The 17,955-nt window shown below is 52.7% G+C and overlaps 9 protein-coding genes across 9 annotated transcripts; 6 read left to right on the forward strand and 3 right to left on the reverse strand.

Moving 5' to 3' along the window:
• Positions 1-96: 96 nt before the first annotated feature.
• BKA58DRAFT_327762 (uncharacterized protein) lies at positions 97-1,932 on the reverse strand (the record flags this gene model as incomplete). Its single annotated transcript, XM_046168113.1, has 2 exons — positions 97-1,251; positions 1,297-1,932. 2 exons carry the CDS (start codon positions 1,930-1,932, stop codon positions 313-315), a joined length of 1,575 nt encoding a protein of 524 aa, XP_046030539.1. The 3' UTR covers positions 97-312.
• Positions 1,933-3,170: 1,238 nt separating this feature from the next.
• Positions 3,171-3,509, forward strand: BKA58DRAFT_6160 (uncharacterized protein). The gene has a single exon (XM_046175629.1). The coding sequence runs from the start codon at positions 3,265-3,267 to the stop codon at positions 3,466-3,468; it is 204 nt and encodes a 67-aa protein (XP_046030540.1). The 5' UTR covers positions 3,171-3,264; the 3' UTR covers positions 3,469-3,509.
• A 2,145-nt stretch (positions 3,510-5,654) lies between these two features.
• BKA58DRAFT_445899 (endo-beta-1,4 xylanase) lies at positions 5,655-7,232 on the forward strand (the record flags this gene model as incomplete). Its single annotated transcript, XM_046174163.1, has 4 exons — positions 5,655-6,307; positions 6,363-6,615; positions 6,671-6,798; positions 6,848-7,232. The coding sequence occupies exons 1-4, from the start codon at positions 6,075-6,077 to the stop codon at positions 7,230-7,232; spliced, it is 999 nt and encodes a 332-aa protein (XP_046030541.1). The 5' UTR covers positions 5,655-6,074.
• Positions 7,233-7,352: 120 nt separating this feature from the next.
• On the reverse strand, positions 7,353-9,691 carry BKA58DRAFT_433438 (calcium-activated chloride channel-domain-containing protein; the record flags this gene model as incomplete). The annotated part of the gene is made up of 4 exons (XM_046173188.1): positions 7,353-8,537; positions 8,588-9,311; positions 9,372-9,525; positions 9,580-9,691. 4 exons carry the CDS (start codon positions 9,689-9,691, stop codon positions 7,353-7,355), a joined length of 2,175 nt encoding a protein of 724 aa, XP_046030542.1.
• A 302-nt stretch (positions 9,692-9,993) lies between these two features.
• On the forward strand, positions 9,994-11,023 carry BKA58DRAFT_371960 (uncharacterized protein). The gene has a single exon (XM_046169079.1). The coding sequence runs from the start codon at positions 10,345-10,347 to the stop codon at positions 10,906-10,908; it is 564 nt and encodes a 187-aa protein (XP_046030543.1). The 5' UTR covers positions 9,994-10,344; the 3' UTR covers positions 10,909-11,023.
• Positions 11,024-13,261, reverse strand: BKA58DRAFT_371961 (uncharacterized protein). Its single transcript, XM_046169080.1, has 2 exons — positions 13,064-13,261; positions 11,024-13,014 (listed from the first exon to the last, which is right to left on the reverse strand). Exons 1-2 carry the CDS (start codon positions 13,158-13,160, stop codon positions 11,204-11,206), a joined length of 1,908 nt encoding a protein of 635 aa, XP_046030544.1. The 5' UTR covers positions 13,161-13,261; the 3' UTR covers positions 11,024-11,203.
• A 138-nt stretch (positions 13,262-13,399) lies between these two features.
• Positions 13,400-14,490, forward strand: BKA58DRAFT_6245 (mRNA splicing protein-like protein Yju2). Its single transcript, XM_046175639.1, has one exon. The coding sequence runs from the start codon at positions 13,540-13,542 to the stop codon at positions 14,401-14,403; it is 864 nt and encodes a 287-aa protein (XP_046030545.1). The 5' UTR covers positions 13,400-13,539; the 3' UTR covers positions 14,404-14,490.
• A 443-nt stretch (positions 14,491-14,933) lies between these two features.
• BKA58DRAFT_6252 (glycosyl hydrolase) lies at positions 14,934-16,283 on the forward strand. Its single transcript, XM_046175642.1, has one exon. It carries the CDS (start codon positions 15,114-15,116, stop codon positions 16,140-16,142), a length of 1,029 nt encoding a protein of 342 aa, XP_046030546.1. The 5' UTR covers positions 14,934-15,113; the 3' UTR covers positions 16,143-16,283.
• On the forward strand, positions 16,245-17,817 carry BKA58DRAFT_6248 (uncharacterized protein). The gene is made up of 3 exons (XM_046175641.1): positions 16,245-16,909; positions 16,972-17,341; positions 17,394-17,817. Exons 1-3 carry the CDS (start codon positions 16,346-16,348, stop codon positions 17,639-17,641), a joined length of 1,182 nt encoding a protein of 393 aa, XP_046030547.1. The 5' UTR covers positions 16,245-16,345; the 3' UTR covers positions 17,642-17,817.
• Positions 17,818-17,955: the final 138 nt, after the last annotated feature.

Consider the following 17,955-nt stretch of genomic DNA (forward strand, 5'->3'; position numbering starts at 1 on the left):
GTCGAAAGCCGTATTGTCACATCTGTTCGTAGGTCTCACGTATGTACTACAGCGATGTCTCATCAGCAGGAAGTAAATCTGATTCGCTCCGATGAGTGGGAAAAGGTAAAATTGTATCTGATTGAGAGGGGTATGCGCTGCTAGGTATTCGAAAGTGCAAAAAGCAAACAACACGACAACGTTTACCAACAACAAGAGCGAGCGGCATTCGCAAATTCAACAGCAACGCCCAGCCCAAGATTTCGCCAAGCACCCATAAATAGATCAACACTCGTATCACACGTGCAAACACCCTTCACCCATACGGCAGGTCTAGCTAGACCAGAACCATCCACTCCTCTTCTTCTTCTGCTCTTGGTTCTCTGGCTCGGCTGGCCTGGGCTGGCAGTCGTGGAATGCCTTCCAAGCATCGCGCTGCTGTGTTTCGGTCTCTTGGCCGCGCTGGGTATGCACAGTCTCCGAGCTCTCTTCTCGTCCATCAGCGAAGCGCTTCTTGAGCACGACTTTGGTCGTAATTGAGCCGTCAGAAGCTACGGTCCGCTCGGTCGTCGTAAGTGTCGAAAGAATCGAAGGCTTGTCCTCCTTCATCCGCTCAGCGACCGCAGATGTTACCGAGATAGGCCCGGAGACTGAGGGTGAAGGCTGCGACACAGCCTCCATGCGTTCGTATGCATCCAGCTCGGTCTCTGGGTCCTCATCTCTCTCTTGTGCTGCATCTAGAACAGTGTTGTATGTGTCACGTCTGACTGTGTCGGCGTAAGGGAACCGGTCTTGTTTCGGCGTAGGCGGATCGTCATGTTGGTCTTCGTGATCGTGGCTATACTCGTAACTTGGCTCGTCGTATGTCCCAAGGTGAGGGCAGCTGGGCGCGTCGTTGCGGTCCATGTGCTCCTCCAGTTGGCGATGGGTGATCGGGATCTTTCCATGAGCCCAGTAGTTGTCAGACGCATCAGACTCCATGGCGCTAGGACATTCGGGCTCCAGCTTCCCCTGCATCGTCTCCTCTAGCTGTTGTTGCGTAATAGGTATCTTCCTTGGTCCCCAAGCCGGTCGGTCTCCCCTCATCATACAATGTGAGACTTCGCCTTGCTCTGCTAGCAGGTCCTCGTAGGCTGCCTGCCAAGGTACGCCGGCCTTGTTCATCTCGCGGTCCTGCTCGAGTGCGCGGGGAGAGTATGCGGGGTCGTCGGTATGAGACGCGTCTGCTGGAGGCGGCCACTGCCACGATTTGGACCATGACCAGACGCGAGGCTTGCCATCTTCTGGGCAAGATTCATAGTTGTTGAATCTGGCAACTTCCGCCTCGCGGTCATCCCAGGCCTTGTCGTTGAACTCCTCGGCCAGCCTCTTCGCCTCTGCCTGCATGCGTAGCAATCTTTCCAACTGCATCCAATCCTTTGACCTTTCTTCCTCCGAGTTGGCTGATGGACTGCGGCCATCGTGATCAAATGGCCGAGGAAAGCCCCAATCCCACGACCATCCCCACTCTTGACCCTTCTCGTTGGCTACCTTTTCAACCAAGCTAGCATCGTCGCGTAGCGCGACCTGTTGCTCGTCGCCTCTTCTTACGTTGCCGAGTATTTCCATTCTTATGTCGTCAGCCTTGCGGCCGAGCCTCATCAGCTCCTCGCTGTTGCGCAAGACAGCTTGCACATCGCCGACTCTGAACAGTTCTCTGCCTTCGTGGCGCAGCTCGGCGATGTCACCTTCAATCTCGTGAAGCTTGTCGCATTGTCTTGAGTCGGCCTTGCCAAAAAGACACTGCTCACGTGCTTGGTGCGCGTTGTTGTAGTTGGCGATGGTGGCGGGAAGCGTGAAGACAGTGTTGAGCAGCGACGAGACCTGGGAATCGGCGAAGCGGCGGAAGGCGATGAAAGGATTGTCTTCGGGTCGGCTGTGGTCGCGTCGGAGATTATCGTTGTCGTTTGTCATAGTGATAGGTAGGCGTTGTGGACGTTGTGATGGTACTTGGCTGATGGTGGGGAAGATGGGGTCCGGAGTGATGATGATGCCTGGAGATAGCTGTGGCTGCCTCGGCGATAAGGCCACAAGGCACGCGCCACCCGTTTCGACGCGTCAAGCCATCGCCTCTGACAGCCAACCGTGCTTCCGTCACTCTACCTCTCCAAAACGGAGCATCGTGAGGACGCGCATCGTCGCCCAATGAGTATTTCGCATTTCCAGAATGCTTTCGGCCTCTCCTTCGCTATTCTTACCATCACCAAGCATGCACCGCCATATGACCCAGACATGCTGAGCCGGCGATTACCTTGCCCAAGAGCTGCCGCGCTTCTCTAGAGCTCAGGAGTCAGTATGAAGATTCGATATTTCCAAACAACTTTCATATATCCATTATGGCCCAAGATCTGCCTACATGACTCCACCTACGTATTGCTGGAATTTGTGAGTGTTGCATCGCAATCAAGGCATGATCTTGGCTTTCTTGGAAATCTACGCGGGTTTGGGATCCTCTCGGCAATCTATAGTAGTCTCACTTCAACACCACCGACAGCGCTATCAACAGGACCAAGAGCATCGCCATCCTTTGCTTGAGACATACGCGTAAGTTCATTACGAAAAAAAGCCGCAGAGGATATTTTCAACCCGGCATTATTCAGCACCGCCTACGATCTGCGCCTTATCGTCTTACCGCCCGCTGGCAGCCAAGGAGCCAAGTGCGCGGCATGCGAAGACAATTGACTTCAAGACCTTGATCGTCCCGGATTAGAGCCGCGCAGTCCAAAATCTGGACTTGCCCAGTTCAAGCAGCCATACACAACGCTGCTTTTCACTGCCCCGTGATAGGTTTCCACGCTTTAGCGACGCACTGCGCGTCATCCCGAGCGGAATTGGACGGGCAATCCCCGCCTGTACCTCCTTTCACTCCTGGGCCTTTCCTACTACGGCCTTATCACTAGCGATCGAATACCCACGTTTCCTGTTTCTGATCTTCGAGTATGTGTTTTGACAGCTGTGCCAGCGGACTGGGTACGTCACACAGGATCTGCGACGCCAGCGAAGAGGGTATAAGTAGCGGAGTAAACACCGCGTGTCGAGAACACAAAACTGTTTCATCTCGCGGCTTTACCAATATATATCACCAGACGCTTCCCTTCCATCTGTACCGATACAACATATAACACTTGTCCAATCGCTATACAACGAGAACCAAGAGTCCAAGACCTGCTGTTCTCTCTTCTATAAAGCCCGCCCGAACTATCCTCGGCATCTGCAACACCTTAACTACAATTCCACATCTCCAAGATGCGTTTCTCTTTCATCATCGCCACCCTCCTCGCTAGCGTTGCCGTCGCTATGCCCGATCCTCTCCCACAAGGCTACTCTGGCCCCTGCTCAAAGGACAACTGCGGTGTTAGCGGCCAGGTGTGTTCAGGCGGCGCAATCTGTGTGGGGTGGCCAAGCACCGATCCCGCAAAGAGGAAGGGATGCACCTGCAGCCGGGGTTAAGCATTTGGTGCTAGATTTTTTTGCATTGGCAGGCGTGTGTGAGTATAACGAGGTCGAAGACGAAGCATAAGCTAATGTTTAGCAGATGGCATATTATAGCGAGGTTGACTGAAGCATGTTGGCTGTAATCTAGAGGGTGTATTATCTATGAATGATGAAGACAGAATTTCTACAAATGATTGCTTGCTCTCATCTGTGTGCCACACGAGCTTAGGCATTACCAGGTCATGAGAAACAACCGACGCGATCGAGCTCGAGACCTGACAACTCGTTCCTTTCACTTATGTGGTGTTGTCTTGGAGTGAGTTCTTCACGCTTTCCTGGCTTGGTAGGTCGGGGTCTCACTTGCAACTGGCTATAGCACTTCCATGCTGCTAAAGCCCTACTATTCGACAGCAGCACCCTCTTGCCAATCTCTGAACCTGCGACCACAACGCATACCCCACCACTTGGAACCGACAACCAACATCATCAACCGGGATGTGGAGCACCAAGTTGCTGTATCGCGCTCCACTTCCCAGGCCGTTCTTTGACTTACCGTGGGATATCCGAGAACAGATCTACATTTACATCGAGCTTGGTGCGCTCCCACCTTTGTCAAACGATAGCGAGTATGCTGGCTTTGTTCTCTCGTGCAAGCTCGCCGTCGAAGAGCTTTCTTATGTCGCGACCCAGAACTATCGCAAATATCTCGACAAGTTCAAGCAATTATCGAAGCAGAGAACAGGCTACACGAGTATTGTTGCTCAACCCAAGCAGGAGTCAACTGGTCAGACAAACCCCTTTGCTCATCTACGCCAAGTCAATGTGGAAGTCCGTCTACGTAGGTGCGCCTTGAGTGGCAACTCGAGCTTCACAACAGCATGGTGTGACATGTTTCATCCTCTCTTCGGACTTTTCCTCGACGATGTAAACATTCATTTTGTGGCTACTTCCAAGCCTGAGGGAATAACGAGAAGAGGATACACGGATGAACTATACAACGTGCATTGCATGATTCGCCGTTTATTCGATCTAATCGAGATAAAGAATCCGCAACTACACAAACACACTCCATTCTTCAGAGGCAACTCAGTGCGACTGGAATAAACACTTCACCGATTCCTCAACGAGTTTGGATGGCAGGTCCCTGGCTTCATGCGGACGAAACGCGTGAATGCAAAGGGTATCTGCTTCTCCTGGAACTGTCGAACAAAAGCTCAGATCGGATCTCCCGCCGCTATGATGGATCCGGTTTGGCCCCATACACTGCGTCTCCGTGACACCATGGGGAAGGACACGTAGACATACTACCGGGGGCATGATGTAGATGGCTTCGCTGGTGAGATACGGATTGCAAGTTCTGCTCGCTGGGCTCCCACATCAGTTGATCTTCCATCGAAGTCTTGTTCCAGACACTGCAAGGTTGTCGCACTGCAGATGAAAAACCTGGACTTCGGCGATGCAGCACTGATCTTGAGTAAGGTGGAAATATAAGAGGGAGAAGAGGCGTGGAACGAAACTTACGCCTTTGGATGCTTTTTCGGCCGCTGGTCGGATAATATACGATTTCCTGATCGGCAGAGTGGGTCTCATCTAGGACACTCCACATGCAGTACGAAATGAAGACTTCTGCCTTAGAAGATGACCAACACAACTTACCTTGACTGTAAAGACAAACATGTCCTCGATCACAAAAGAAGGCAAACTTGCTCTTCAGAAGCTTCACACAATTGGCGGATGTTTTCTGCTCATCGTGATCGGTGACAATGCAATCGCATGTGATGAAAAACAGCTCCCATCCCAGGTCAGCGCACCACAACGCCCATGTACGGTGACTTCCCCGGATAGAAGGCCACCCAATATACTCGTTCCCCGGAAACGCACCCCATATTCCACTCCACAGCGGCTGAAATGCCCCCTAATGAAGCGTGATCGCTACCAGCCCCAGGCCCATCAATTGGTATTCTCCACGAATAACGACATGCAGATGCGATATAAGACATTTTGGCACCGGCAATACGCCGCCGACGCATCGACCCTCAAAGATTGCATTCACATTCCTCCGTGACGCAACGCAGCTTCGCGCAGGGATCGGTTGTTGTGGCACAATGCATTTAACCGCGATTAAAGGCGCCAAGCCTGCTTAAACGAACTTCCGAAGGGTACACGTGTGGTGCTAAGCAAGACAAGAACCGGCGCCGGAAGCTTCATTTAGATTAATGCGAAACAACGACGTTTCGTTGTCTAGACTGCATGGGGGAAGCGCCGGGTGCGCATTGGGTACAGGCTGATCGACGACGTGCAGGTACTGTGGCGTGTTAGATGAATTGTCCGTCTTCCGCTACATGTGGGTAATTGTCCTAGGGCTAACGCATACATGTTTCCCCGTACTGCGTGGCGGATGCGCAGGGAGGGACCGAGGTGGGCTTGGTGGATGCATATTGTTCGTAATGAGAAGGAGGGAGTGGAGATCGCTAATCTTGCGAGCAATATCTGTATAGGGCCGAGGGAATTTGGAGGTTTGGTATAAGTAGTCTGGGACCCTCGACTTGGTTGAGATATCCAGCAACCTACGTTCTTTTACAGTCCAAGTCCAGTTACAGTCTCGATATACCGATTTCACCATGAAGATTTCTCTCGTCACCATCTTGTCCGCCGCCGCGCTGGTCCAGGCTGCGCCTTTTGCTGAGCCAGAGGCTCTTCTCGATGAGCGCCAGGCCGCTCAGAGCATCGATGCTGCCATGAAGGCAAAGGGCCGAAAGTACTTCGGTACCTGCGCTGACCCAGGCCGTCTCAACCAAGGAAAGAACGCCGCTATCATCAAGGCGAACTTCGGTGCCATTACACCTGAGAACTCGTAAGTCTTTCCAACCCTGGACGCGGTGTTGTATGCGGTGCTAACTGCCGGATAGCATGAAGTGGGATGCCACCGAGCCCTCGCGTGGAAACTTCAACTTCGGCAACGCCGACCAGACTGCCAAGTTCGCAAAGGACAACGGCAAGCTCATCCGTGGACACACCACCGTCTGGTACTCTCAGCTGCCCGCCTGGGTCTCGCAGATCAATGACAAGGCCACCTTGACCACCGTCATGAAGAACCACATCACCACCCTGATGAACCGCTACAAGGGCCAGGTCTACGCCTGGGATGTCGTCAACGAGATCGTAAGCTGATTCCTTTGCTAAGGTCTACTTGCAACAAATGCTGACTTTCGCCCAGTTCGAGGAGAACGGTAGCCTCCGCTCCAGCGTCTTCTACAACGTCCTCGGTGAGGACTTCGTCCGAATTGCTTTCGAGACAGCCAAGGCCGCCGATCCGGCTGCTAAGCGTTACATCAACGACTACAAGTAAGCACCTCTTCTAACACTCAATATCATGGCACTAACAACCGCCCAGCCTGGACCAAGCGTCCTACTCCAAGACCCAGGGTATGGTCCGCAACGTCAAGAAGTGGATCGCCGCCGGTGTCCCCATCGACGGTATCGGTTCGCAGGGTCACATCACATCCGGCCAGGGTGCCAACGCCCCCGCTGCCATGGCCGCGCTTTGCGGAGCTGCCCCCGAGTGCGCCATGACCGAGGTTGACATCCAGAACGCCCAGACGTCCGACTGGCAGAACGTCGTCAAGGCTTGCTTGGACCAGAAGAACTGCGTTGGTATCACCGTCTGGGGTATCCGTGACAACGACTCCTGGAGGCCCAACGGCAACCCCCTTCTCTTCGACTCCAACTACAACGCTAAGACAGCTTACAACACTGTCCTTGCTGCTATCAACAAGTAAGCGCGTCAAACACTGTGCACCTAGCACAATTTCTGTATATATTTTGGGGTTGGTTGTGGAAGACTTTGTACATACATGGAGGGACAGCAGAAACGTCTTCTGGCTATATAGCCCAGCGTTTCAATCAATCTTGTTCTCTCGACCAGTAATCGTGCTCTCCCTCTGTGCACTCTTCAATGCCTTGATGATACTGACGCCAGCATCCGCACTGGCTCCCACTTCGGCTTGTTTGGTCCAGAACATGTCGGCTGCATTGATTCGAACGCTTTTACGCCTTTCACGCTCCGTTACGTCAAGATGTGACTTCTTCTCTGCAGTTGCCTCTAGCTCGTCCAGATGCTTCTTTCTCCTCGCATATCGTTCTGCTCGCTCTTTCCGAGTCTGCTCCGAACCGATTCTGAACAGGGCAAATCGCACAGCAGCCCTGAAGCCCATGAAGATGTGTTCGGAGATGAGGATCGTCACTGGTAAGCTGGCCCACGTGCTCAAGCCAAGATACTGGCCAAGAAATTGCTGGGAACCGAATACGTGGACGATGGCCGCACTGGAGATACTCCCCAACCATGTCAATGACTCTAGACTGGCTACCCACGGCCCGATGCCGTCGCTACGTGTTGAGTGAGGACGCTGATGCTCGACACAGATCTTCAGGAAATCCGACCGCAGCTCGATCCAGTTGTTGATGAAGAAGCCTATCGGCACTAGCGGCCACACGGGACTGAAGAGCGCAAGGTAGCCAAATTGAATGACCATCTCTGCGATGTCTTCTTGGACGTTGTATGATGGTCTCAAGGCTTGTCGTCTCGTGCGACGTAGGAAGCGAGATTCCGCAGGATCTTCTGCAGTTGGACTCTCGTACGAGTCACTGCTGCGGTTTTGTGCTCGGCTAGCTTGTCGATCACGCCACCATTGCTTGATCTGTGTCTTTAGCCAAGGTAGCGCGAGCTCTTCGACTGCGCTCGAGACCTGTCCAGTTACAGTGAGCGCGATGACTTCGTTACGCAGCCGGTCAGGGTCGGCCTTGAACATCATCTTGGATCTGTTCTGCGCGCCTAGCGTGGCATCGATAATGTGTTCCAGCAACGGTATAATCTGCCCGCCGAATGGCACGTATACGAATGCCGTAAGGAGGATTGGTAGATAGTTGGTGATTGAGTTGAGCACAAAGATCTTTTGAGTGAGCGACATCTCGTAGTGATCAGCTGTTCGATGGTTCTCGTATTCCGTCAGCGCAGTAGCAATGTCTTCCAGAAAGTTCGTCGCATATGGTAAGAAAACAGCAAGAAGGACCGTAGGCAGGTATTCCTAGTTGATTGTTAGTGAATATCAACGGGCGCCACTAGGAACACACTGACTAGGTAGAATTTATAGGGCCCCTCGTAAGCTTCTCCAATGAAGGTCTCGATGGTAAAGACGAACGCGATAAGAATACCGAGTAACATAGTGCTGACGAGGACGAATGGAATGACTACAAGTTGCCGCACGATCCTCTTCCATCTCGGAAACACATGCCGAACTCTTCCAGCTGAGTCGATGACCTCTTGCTCGTAGCGAAATTGCGGGCGGTTGACTTTGAGGTCGCCGACCCCTCTCACATTCCATCGGATGGCGAGATCGGTCTGTTTAATCTTCCAATACTCCAAGAACACGGTACACCAGACTCCAATCAGCAGTGCGAATACCAGAGAGTACTTCGGTAAGAACGCCCAGGCAAATACACCAGCAGCGCAAGGGAATGCCAAGGATCGGAAGTAAGTTTGGATAAAGGCGAAGTAGAAGGCAACTTTGGCACCCCATAGATCACGGATACGGTCCAGGTCGTCGGGCTCCAAGAACACTCGAGTGCTCAGATGGGCCAACAATGCGCGGTTCGCACCTGAGTTATGCAACGGGAAGATTGCGGTCACATTCTCCCATGGTGGAAACTCCGGCGTGATACCTGCGCCCCCAAGCTCCTTGCGCCAATTAACAAGGTGGTACATAGAAAGCAGATCTTCGGCCTCGAAAGCTGCGGTAACAACGGTTTTTGCGGTGCCGCCAGGATGATCTTTGGTAATGCCGTATAGCCAATCTTTGACTCTGCATATACCTATCTAGCGTCACATTCAGATGGCGACTCTATGGGTGAGCTCAACGTACCGTGACTTGTAGACTGTGTTACCAAGTAGATCTCTGGGCGCTTGGACAAACACGAGTAGTGTTTGGTCATAGCCAGGGCGCACCTCAGTATTGAGGCCTGCCGCCTCTAGGTCATGCAATAGTGTCTTGCATTCTGTAATGGCAATATCGTCATCTTGTGGTCGTCAGCCTACCGCTCCACCTGCTATGCCTCAATGACTTAACATACCGACATTGCCGAAGTCGTATACGACAACGTACTTGTCGTTATACGTGATGTTGGCAAGCTCAGTATCATCGCTCAGTGTCGTATCCGATCTCTTCAAGGGTCTAATTGACATGGCCAGAAGGGTTTAAACCGAGCGGAGAACCAGGGTAGCTGTCAAACTGTGAGAAGTAAGGGTCCACAACTGTGGCTGGAGGATTTATAGCGGTAAGCCACTGAGGCGTCGTCATCGTGCTGGCCATAGCTCCTGTGGAGTCAGGCAAGCCTCAGCTGTGTCGCGGATTGGTGTTCGATGGTGGGACTAACGCGTCTGAGTGCCAAACTTAGCACCTGGATGCCGACTGTTCCGAAACCGTGGGGGAGGATGGGCATTTACATCAGTTGCGTGTTGGGGCACAGTGCACTTTATAAGGCTTCCGACGCTGCGATCGCATTGAGGAATAACACATGCAGGGCCTGGGACTGTGGAGAAGGAGCGATGGAGCGATTGATGGAGATGCGGTCACATGTGCTCGTCTGTTTGGGCCTAGCGCTGGACACTTTCAATGACGTAAGCTATCGATGGACGCGTCGAGACGCGTTCTCACAACGCTAACGCTTCACGATCGCTTTGTCTGCACTCCTTTCGCGAGGGCATTTGGGCATATACAAAGAACGCGATGAACATTGCCGACACTGTATCACGATCCAAGAGCCGCTATACCAAATGGACACAAGACAGAAATTCACTAAACTCCCTCTGAAGGCGACACAGCTTCCACCATAACCATGCGTCAAGAAATCACAGTCACACAGAAGTCACCGGTACCCAAATCCTACGGCTTCCTTCCGAAAGGCGACCGCTACAAGACGTTACACTGCCGCAAACTCACCCACGAAACCGGCCGCCCGTTGTACATTGTCCTCGACGACCAAAAGAGAACGACTGGCATCCGCATCCCCTTGAGCGTCCTGCACAAGGTCAATAAGCAGGCAAAAGAAACGCTATCAACTCGTCGGGAAGCCACAATAAAACGTGATGCGACTGACATCACGAAAGCAGCAGCTGAGATAGACGTGCAATTCCCGAAGATCCCGGCGTCAGAGGAGAAAGCGGTACTCAAGCACGGCTTCAAGAAGCATTCTGGTAGAGTCGGTCGAACGAGCTCGATACCATTATCACGGAAGATCTTGTTTGCCGTCATTGCGCATATACGGCATAGGCACACTGACTATGATGCCTTGCTGAAGGGTGGAAAGAGCAGGGAACATGCGAGGAAGACCACGAGAGAGGGTATCGAGACGGTGATGAGGAAGTGGGGATACTCTAAAGGTGCGGAAAGGAGACGCTGACTGCTGGTATCCCGGCTTACTGACTGTAATGAAGAACTCGATTGGTACTTCCGGACCGAAAGCGCATAGAGTCGAGGAGATAGTGGTTATTTGAAGAGAAACAAAACGCCTATGATATGGTATCTGCTATGCAAAAGACGTTACACCCCCATTCACTCCACGCTATGCCATGATCCAAAGCCCATTTGACGCCTGCCAGACTACGTTACTACAGTCGTGTAGTCCATGTTCTGCCTATGAAGGAAATCCAAACCTAGAGCTGTTGTTCGCTTATCCAAAAGTATCGCTCGAAAACCTAGCCCTCATCCGAATCCACGACCATGCTCTCCCCAAACGCACTGAGATCCTCCTCTGCCGCGCCTTGCGCATGTCGCCTCCTGCGGCCTTGCCTGCCCGCAACGCGGTTTTGTTCGATTTCACGTAGCTTGCCGTTCATCCGCCGCTCTAGCTCTTCAATCTCTTCGTCTTCATCTGCGTCTCCTGCCATGTCTGACCCTGCCGCTGTTCCGGACTCGAGGAGTCCGCTATCCGACTCGTTGATCTCTAACGCGCGGTTGAGAAGATCGGTGGCCATGGGATCCTGGGGCGAGACAGCGAGAGCTTCGTGCAAGGTGATGATAGCGTCCCAGCTCCGATTAAGGTTTAGGAGAACCAGGGCCTTTGCGGTGAAGACGCTCGGGTCCTTCATTCCATGGCGAAGCACCTCGTCGAATGTCTCGAGCGCTTCGCTGTACTGCTCACACTTGCGAAGCGCATGTGCGAGATTGATCCGCATGGGTATCCAGGCATCGGGGTCTGCTTCGTTCTGCTCTGAGAAGGCTAGCGCGCGGCGGAAGAATTGTATAGCGTCCAGTAATTGTCCTTCGTGGAAGTAGACAACGCCCATCTCGTTAAGAAGGCAAGGATCGTTCTCGCATAGATCGTACGACGTCTTCAAGTACTCTCGCGATAGACTCAGATTGTTTAACTGAAGGTTTTGCATGCCGAGGAAGAGCTGTGGGAGATGTGAGCCCTGGAAGAGGCGTGCCGCGGTGGAGTAGGCGGAGATGGCTTGATCGTGTTCCCCTTCTGCGGCAAACGTATGGGCGAAGCCTATCCATGCAGGGCCAAAGTGTGGGTCCATCATGGAGGATTTGGAGAAATAGCGGCGTGCTTCAGCTATGCGACCGATTGCGAGATAGTAGGTACCGACGGCAAACCATGCGCATGGTTCTGAGGGGTTCGTGTCTGCGAGTTCGTGTGCAAGCAGGAAGAGGGTATTCTTTTCGCCAAGCTCGTGCAAGGACGCTATATGTATGGGCATGATGTTGAAGTTGTACTTGTCGTTTGCGAGGACGGCCGACGTGAGGGCGAGAGTGTCGCGGAATCGGCACAGGGTGAACATAAGGTCAGCTTTGGAGAGGACTATGTCGGGGTTCTCGCCAAGGTTGTAGTGGGTGGTGAGTGTCTCGGTCGCGTTCGCAAATTCTTCTGGTCTGGTGTACTTAGACAGACGTGTTGTGTAGAGGGTCTTGGTGAAGGACGCTGCCTCTTGTGACAAGGAAGGGTTGTTGGCAACGTTGATAGTGTCGAAGTTGAGCGATTCGAGGAACTTCCATTCTTCCTCCGGTGCCATCAGTGAGTTGGACATGAGCGCATCGAAGGCCTCGAAGCATTGCACGTCGATCTGTACCGCGGTCTTGTAGCATTCCTTGGCCCGATCGAAGGAGTTTTGCTTTGCATAGCACACGCCCCGGAGGTAGCACATGCCTGCTTCCGACTTGATGTTGTTAACATCCTCTCTATCACGCTCTTCGCTCGTGGGTAGGCGCTCGTTGCGCGAGCCATTTTTGGTTTGTCTTGCGCCGGCCCGTGTGTTGACGTCGACATGCCGCAGTTTGGTGCGCGTGTTCCCTGGCGCCGAGATTAGATGGGTCGGGTTCTTGTCGCCCAGTATCTGCAGTGCGTCTTCCAATTTTCCCAGCTTCAGAGAGCAGTGCGCAGCGAGGTATCGACATTGGGGAGTCCGCTCAACGAGATTTCCGCGTGCGAGGAGTGACTGTGTCCTGTTGTAGTTGCCGGTGGTGAAGTGCACCTGAGCTAGCCAGAATGCATCTTGATCGTCATCTATGCGGTTTTATCAGTATAAGTTGACATGTCGAGTGTTAGACCATACCCGTCAGTGCCAGCAGCTTGTCTGCAACAAAGATGGCTGTGTCGTACTGGCAGCGATTGAGGGCTTCCTGGCGCCACTCGCGTAAATATTTCTCCATAGCTTCTCTATCGCATTGGGTATAGTCTGTTCAGGCGGGTTAGTAAATGTGTCCCAAAAGATATCCCCAGTCGTGGTTGCGGTCGGCGGCGGCGCGGTGTTTGGTGCCAGGGTCGCGCCTGCCCGACGCGAGAGCACATGTTTGCGGGGTGCCTGCAGCAGCGGGCCGCCTTAGTCAGCCAAAAGTTCCGCGCTAAGGTTGCCGTTACCTAGACGTGATTTCTAGCAATCACTTAACATCCAACACGCCACACGACCTCATCCATATCACACGCGACACCCTCATTTGCGCAGCATACAGCTTACGTTTTGTTTCAACACCTCAACTCGAAGCACCCGATCAGCGCCGCACCACACCAGACGTCGTATAACCCCCAGCCATGTCCGAACGAAAAGTGCTTACCAAGTACTACCCACCGGATTTCGATCCTTCGAAGATCACGCGCCAGCGCGGTCCCAAGAATGCCGGTCCCAAGCTTATGACCGTTCGCCTCATGGCGCCCTTCTCCATGAAATGCACACACTGCGGCGAGTTCATCTACAAAGGCCGCAAGTTCAATGCGCGCAAGGAGACGACCGACCAAAAGTACTACAACATCGCCATCTTCCGCTTCTACATTCGATGCACGCGATGCTCCGGCGAGATCACCTTCAAGACAGACCCTAAGAACATGGACTACGAATGCGAGCGTGGCGCAAAGAGAAATTTTGAGCCGTGGAGAGAGGCCAAGCTCAACGAGGAGACCGAAGAGGAACGCCTGGATCGCATAGAAAGGGAGGAAGCAGAGCGTGACGCGATGAAAGAACTCGAGACAAAGGTCATCGATGCCAAAACCGAGATGGCCATCGCGGACGCTCTCGACGAGATCAGGTCGAGAAACGCAAGGCTGGAGAAGGCGGACCGCGAGGGCAAAGGAACCGAGGTACAACCCGATGCTGCCGACGAGCGACGCAAGAAGCAGGAGGAAGAAGACGCAGAGGCTGCACGACAAGCATTCGCAAATCGGAGCATGCCTGACATCGGCGAGGAGACGATTGACGAAGACATGTTCGACGCGCCCATCGAGGTACCCGTTGCTACAACGTTCACCAAGAAGCCGAAGGAAAAGAAAGACTTCAGCGCTGCGTTAGGCCTCAAGAAAAAGGCGCCTGCTTCGACACCCGCGCCTCAGGTCAAAGCTACCGCACAACCCTCGAAATTATCGACCATGCTCGTAGCTGGTTATGATAGCGATGACGACTGAGCTGTTGAAAGACCATTCCAAGCGTACACAAGAGCAAGCAGTGCATACACGCACCCACGACATCTCGGATGCCTCCTAATTCACACAATCAGACACAACGTGTTGTGCATTTGCGCTGGTCTCGGAAAGATCGTTAAACACGGTATTACTGGTGACTATGCGGTGAGTCTGCCATGGCTAGTGAGGGTGGCTTATGCAGAACCAGCTTCGAAGCTCGACGAGTGCATGAGGTCGACTACTGGACAGTCGCAAATATTTCCTGCGCCCCAGAACGCCAAAACAGACTATACGAATTCGACTGCCTTCTTATTCTGGTCGATAGAGCGATCTTATTTTGGCATTTGCATTAGGCCGAACTACCGAGGCTGCCCATATAGCGCCTTGGAAACCGGTAGCGCCGGAGAAATACCACACCCCATATCCAAGTTTAATCTATCCCCAGACCCACCTACCAGAAGAGGTTCTACTGACTATGTGACTGCGTTACCCCGCAAAAATGGTCACACTCCTGGTCTGACGTTCCTACGGTTCACTGAGGCTTGGGTACCTAGCCGTCTTGGGAGGAACAGCCGTTGCGGAACGCTCGTGACGTCGTATCCTTGACAGACTATATGGCAACGCCGGATAGAACTTTATTCTACAGCCTTTATAAGTGACCTTGCGCCTTCTCGTCTACTCGTCATATCCGGGCTTACTGAGTTTCTTTCACGATGCGTCTGCTCACTTTATGTACCCTGCTTCCTAGCATACTTGCTCTTCCGTCACAGACCCTCGACTTTTCAAGATACACCATTGCATCTCGTGCTGATACGTCTCTGACGAATTATCTCGGCGTCTTCTTCCTCGGCGACAAGCCGTCTGTCTATTTCTACCTCTCCAATGGCAACAACGCCAACTCCATGACTGCTTTGAACAAGGGCCAAGCTGTCATTAACCCTACGAAAGGTACTCTTGGAGTTCGCGATCCAGCCATCATATCTGGTGGAGCAGCTGAAGCTGGCAAAAAGTGGTACATCATTGGTACCGACTTGAATATCGGAAAGACAACGTGGGATGCATCTCAACGTACGGGATCTCGCGGCATCTTTGTCTGGGAATCCGTCGACCTTGTAACATGGACCAACGAACGCCTCGTCACCGTTGAGGACTCAACCGCGGGAATGGTTTGGGCGCCCAGTGCTATCTTCGACGAAGCCAAAGGCCAATACTTCGTTCATTGGGCGAGCAAGTTTTATCCCACTTCCGACCCGCAACACACAGGTTCACCTTCGTCTATTCGCATCCGCTACGCATACACCAAGGACTTTAAGACCTTTACCACCCCTCAGGACTACATCAACCGATCACCCACCAACATCATCGACCAGGAATTCCTTGCTCTCGGTAACAACGCCTATGCGCGCTTTTTGAAGGATGAAAGCGCGAAAACAGTCTTTACCGAGATCTCGACCAACGGACTTTTCGGTACGTGGTCTAGGCCCGCAGGTGCGAATGCGATCATCGCGTCTGGCGTAGAGGGCCCTGCGCCTTACTGGGACAACCAAGTCGCTGGTAAGGCGCACCTGTTGCTAGACTTCTATGGCGCCGATGGATATAGACCCTATGAGAGTACCAATGTAAGAGGCGGCCAATGGACAGCGAGTGATAGGAGCGCTTGGCCTCAAAATCTTAGGCACGGGAGTGTGTTGGGCGTTAATGCGACTCAGGTGGAGGCGTTGAAGAAGAAATGGGGGGCTTGAGCGTTTGGACGTCGGTGAAAAGCGGGTCTTGTGAACTTGGTTTCACTCGTACCTAGAGGCTTAATGCGGCCTTTACGCCTCTATAATTGCGTCGTGGTAGACATTGCAGATTCAAGTCAGGAGTTTATCCCTGTCTAGACCTTACCTCCATTCAAACCCCTTGCTCTTATCATTCCAAACTATTACTACTACCCTTTCTTGAGATGAAGCTGCTATTTTACGGTTGTCTCGTCTGTCTTGTTGCTTCGGCTACAAGCGTAGTCGTATCTAGACACGAGCTACATGAAGAATTCACTGCCATCAACTCAAGCGCAAAAGTCTCGGTTGCCGCCGCAGATCCCCTACTTGCTGTCGATACACCGCCGCCCCCAGAGCACGACCCCATATGGAACAAGGCTTATTGTCGTGGCGCTGCCCTCGTCCGAGCCATGTCTCTCAACGAAGAAGAAAGCAACGCGATGCTGCAATGGCCTTACACACAGAGCCCATGGGACGGCGACCTAAAGCCCGACCTGAGAAAATGGGGTTGGCTCGATGACGAAGAGGAGAATGCAAAGGTTGACGAGCAATGCGACTTTGATGAGACGTTGAAGATGAAGAACACTTTCGATACTCTTGGTGTTGATACACGATCGGTAGGCCAGGGTGGACCGAATCATTGCTTCAGATTACAGCATAGCAATGGACCTACGGTCGTTCTGGACAAGGATGGGAAGATGCCTTATCTGTCTAGTCAGCGTTATGTGGCGGATGGGAAGACGTACAAGGTCAGCAACCTCCAGTCCCATGAACACATTGTCCGCCAGGCCAATTTATAACAACGTGATAGGTCACCGGTGCCCACAGTACAGTAGGTATAAACCGCAACGACGGAATTCTCTACTTCCTCAATCGAATCTCGCCCGAGCAAGCAGCCGCAGACCTCTGGAATCTCAGGCTTGACCAAGTCGATAAAGCTGACTTGCCGAGGATACGCTCGAGTTCTGATTTAGTTTGGGCGCTGTGGAACAGGGTTCCTGGCGAACCGAAGATCAAAATGATTATGGCTCTTCAGATTGTCAATACGCAAACGGCTGAGACCATCATACCGAAGGCATTGGCGGCGGTGGGAGAGACTGAGCTGAAGAGATGGCCGGGAACGGAAATTGTTGTTGAATCGGATAATGAGGCTGAAACTGAGGCTGCTCTTGCGCTTATTGGTACGCTATTCCTCCTGTACATCCACTGCTGCTCGCTCTGACACTTGCCTAGGTTCGCCAAATGGGCTCGGCGCTGGCTACTTCCTTCTACAACACAAGAGGCAGCTCAGTGGCGCGAATTTCATTCATAAGATCACAATATTCAGGAATGATGGCGATGAGTTTGATGACGAGCCTAACATCATTTTTCATGTTGATAAGAAAATATCAGCGATGCCGGAGCCGCCGAATGACCTCCTGGTGCGCCGGAGAAACTGGCAGAGAAGGGTAGCGCGGTGGTTCGAGAGGGTAAGACAGTGAGGAGGAGTAGGAATGGGGAGGATTTGATTAAAGAATATGTCGTTTGGGCAAAGCTTTGATGGGGAAGAGGTAGCGTGTTGCAAGAGGCTGGATGTGTTGCTCAGAATTCCTTAAACCAGGCACCTTCACATCAACACTGCTCACATATTACTAATTCACGGACCATTGCGAGAGACAGTATGGCCGCAACGTTTGCTGCGAAAGTGGGTTCTTGTCTTCCACATGCTAGAGATCCCGGTGTGCGGTCGTGCCTGCCTTAGCTTTCTGACGCCAGTCTCTCTTTCACTTCGCAGGCAGGTCGCACTTGCTCCGAG

Source organism: Alternaria rosae (genome assembly GCF_020736505.1).
Source record: "Alternaria rosae strain MPI-PUGE-AT-0040 chromosome Unknown BKA58scaffold_1, whole genome shotgun sequence".
Taxonomy (NCBI): domain Eukaryota; kingdom Fungi; phylum Ascomycota; class Dothideomycetes; order Pleosporales; family Pleosporaceae; genus Alternaria; species Alternaria rosae.

What these genes read in the sequence shown, in the direction of transcription:
- BKA58DRAFT_6160 (XM_046175629.1), top strand. Translation starts at nt 3,265, where the DNA reads ATGCGTTTCTCTTTCATCATCGCCACCCTCCTCGCTAGCGTTGCCGTC.
- BKA58DRAFT_6252 (XM_046175642.1), top strand. Translation starts at nt 15,114, where the DNA reads ATGCGTCTGCTCACTTTATGTACCCTGCTTCCTAGCATACTTGCTCTT.
- BKA58DRAFT_6245 (XM_046175639.1), top strand. Translation starts at nt 13,540, where the DNA reads ATGTCCGAACGAAAAGTGCTTACCAAGTACTACCCACCGGATTTCGAT.
- BKA58DRAFT_371960 (XM_046169079.1), top strand. Translation starts at nt 10,345, where the DNA reads ATGCGTCAAGAAATCACAGTCACACAGAAGTCACCGGTACCCAAATCC.
- BKA58DRAFT_371961 (XM_046169080.1), bottom strand. Translation starts at nt 13,160, where the DNA reads ATGGAGAAATATTTACGCGAGTGGCGCCAGGAAGCCCTCAATCGCTGC. An exon ending in CAAGCTGCTGGCACTGACGG is followed by an intron (nt 13,015 to 13,063) that starts GTATGGTCTAAC and finishes AAAACCGCATAG; the next exon opens with ATGACGATCAAGATGCATTC.
- BKA58DRAFT_6248 (XM_046175641.1), top strand. Translation starts at nt 16,346, where the DNA reads ATGAAGCTGCTATTTTACGGTTGTCTCGTCTGTCTTGTTGCTTCGGCT. An exon ending in CGGATGGGAAGACGTACAAG is followed by an intron (nt 16,910 to 16,971) that starts GTCAGCAACCTC and finishes ACAACGTGATAG; the next exon opens with GTCACCGGTGCCCACAGTAC. An exon ending in GGCTGCTCTTGCGCTTATTG is followed by an intron (nt 17,342 to 17,393) that starts GTACGCTATTCC and finishes ACACTTGCCTAG; the next exon opens with GTTCGCCAAATGGGCTCGGC.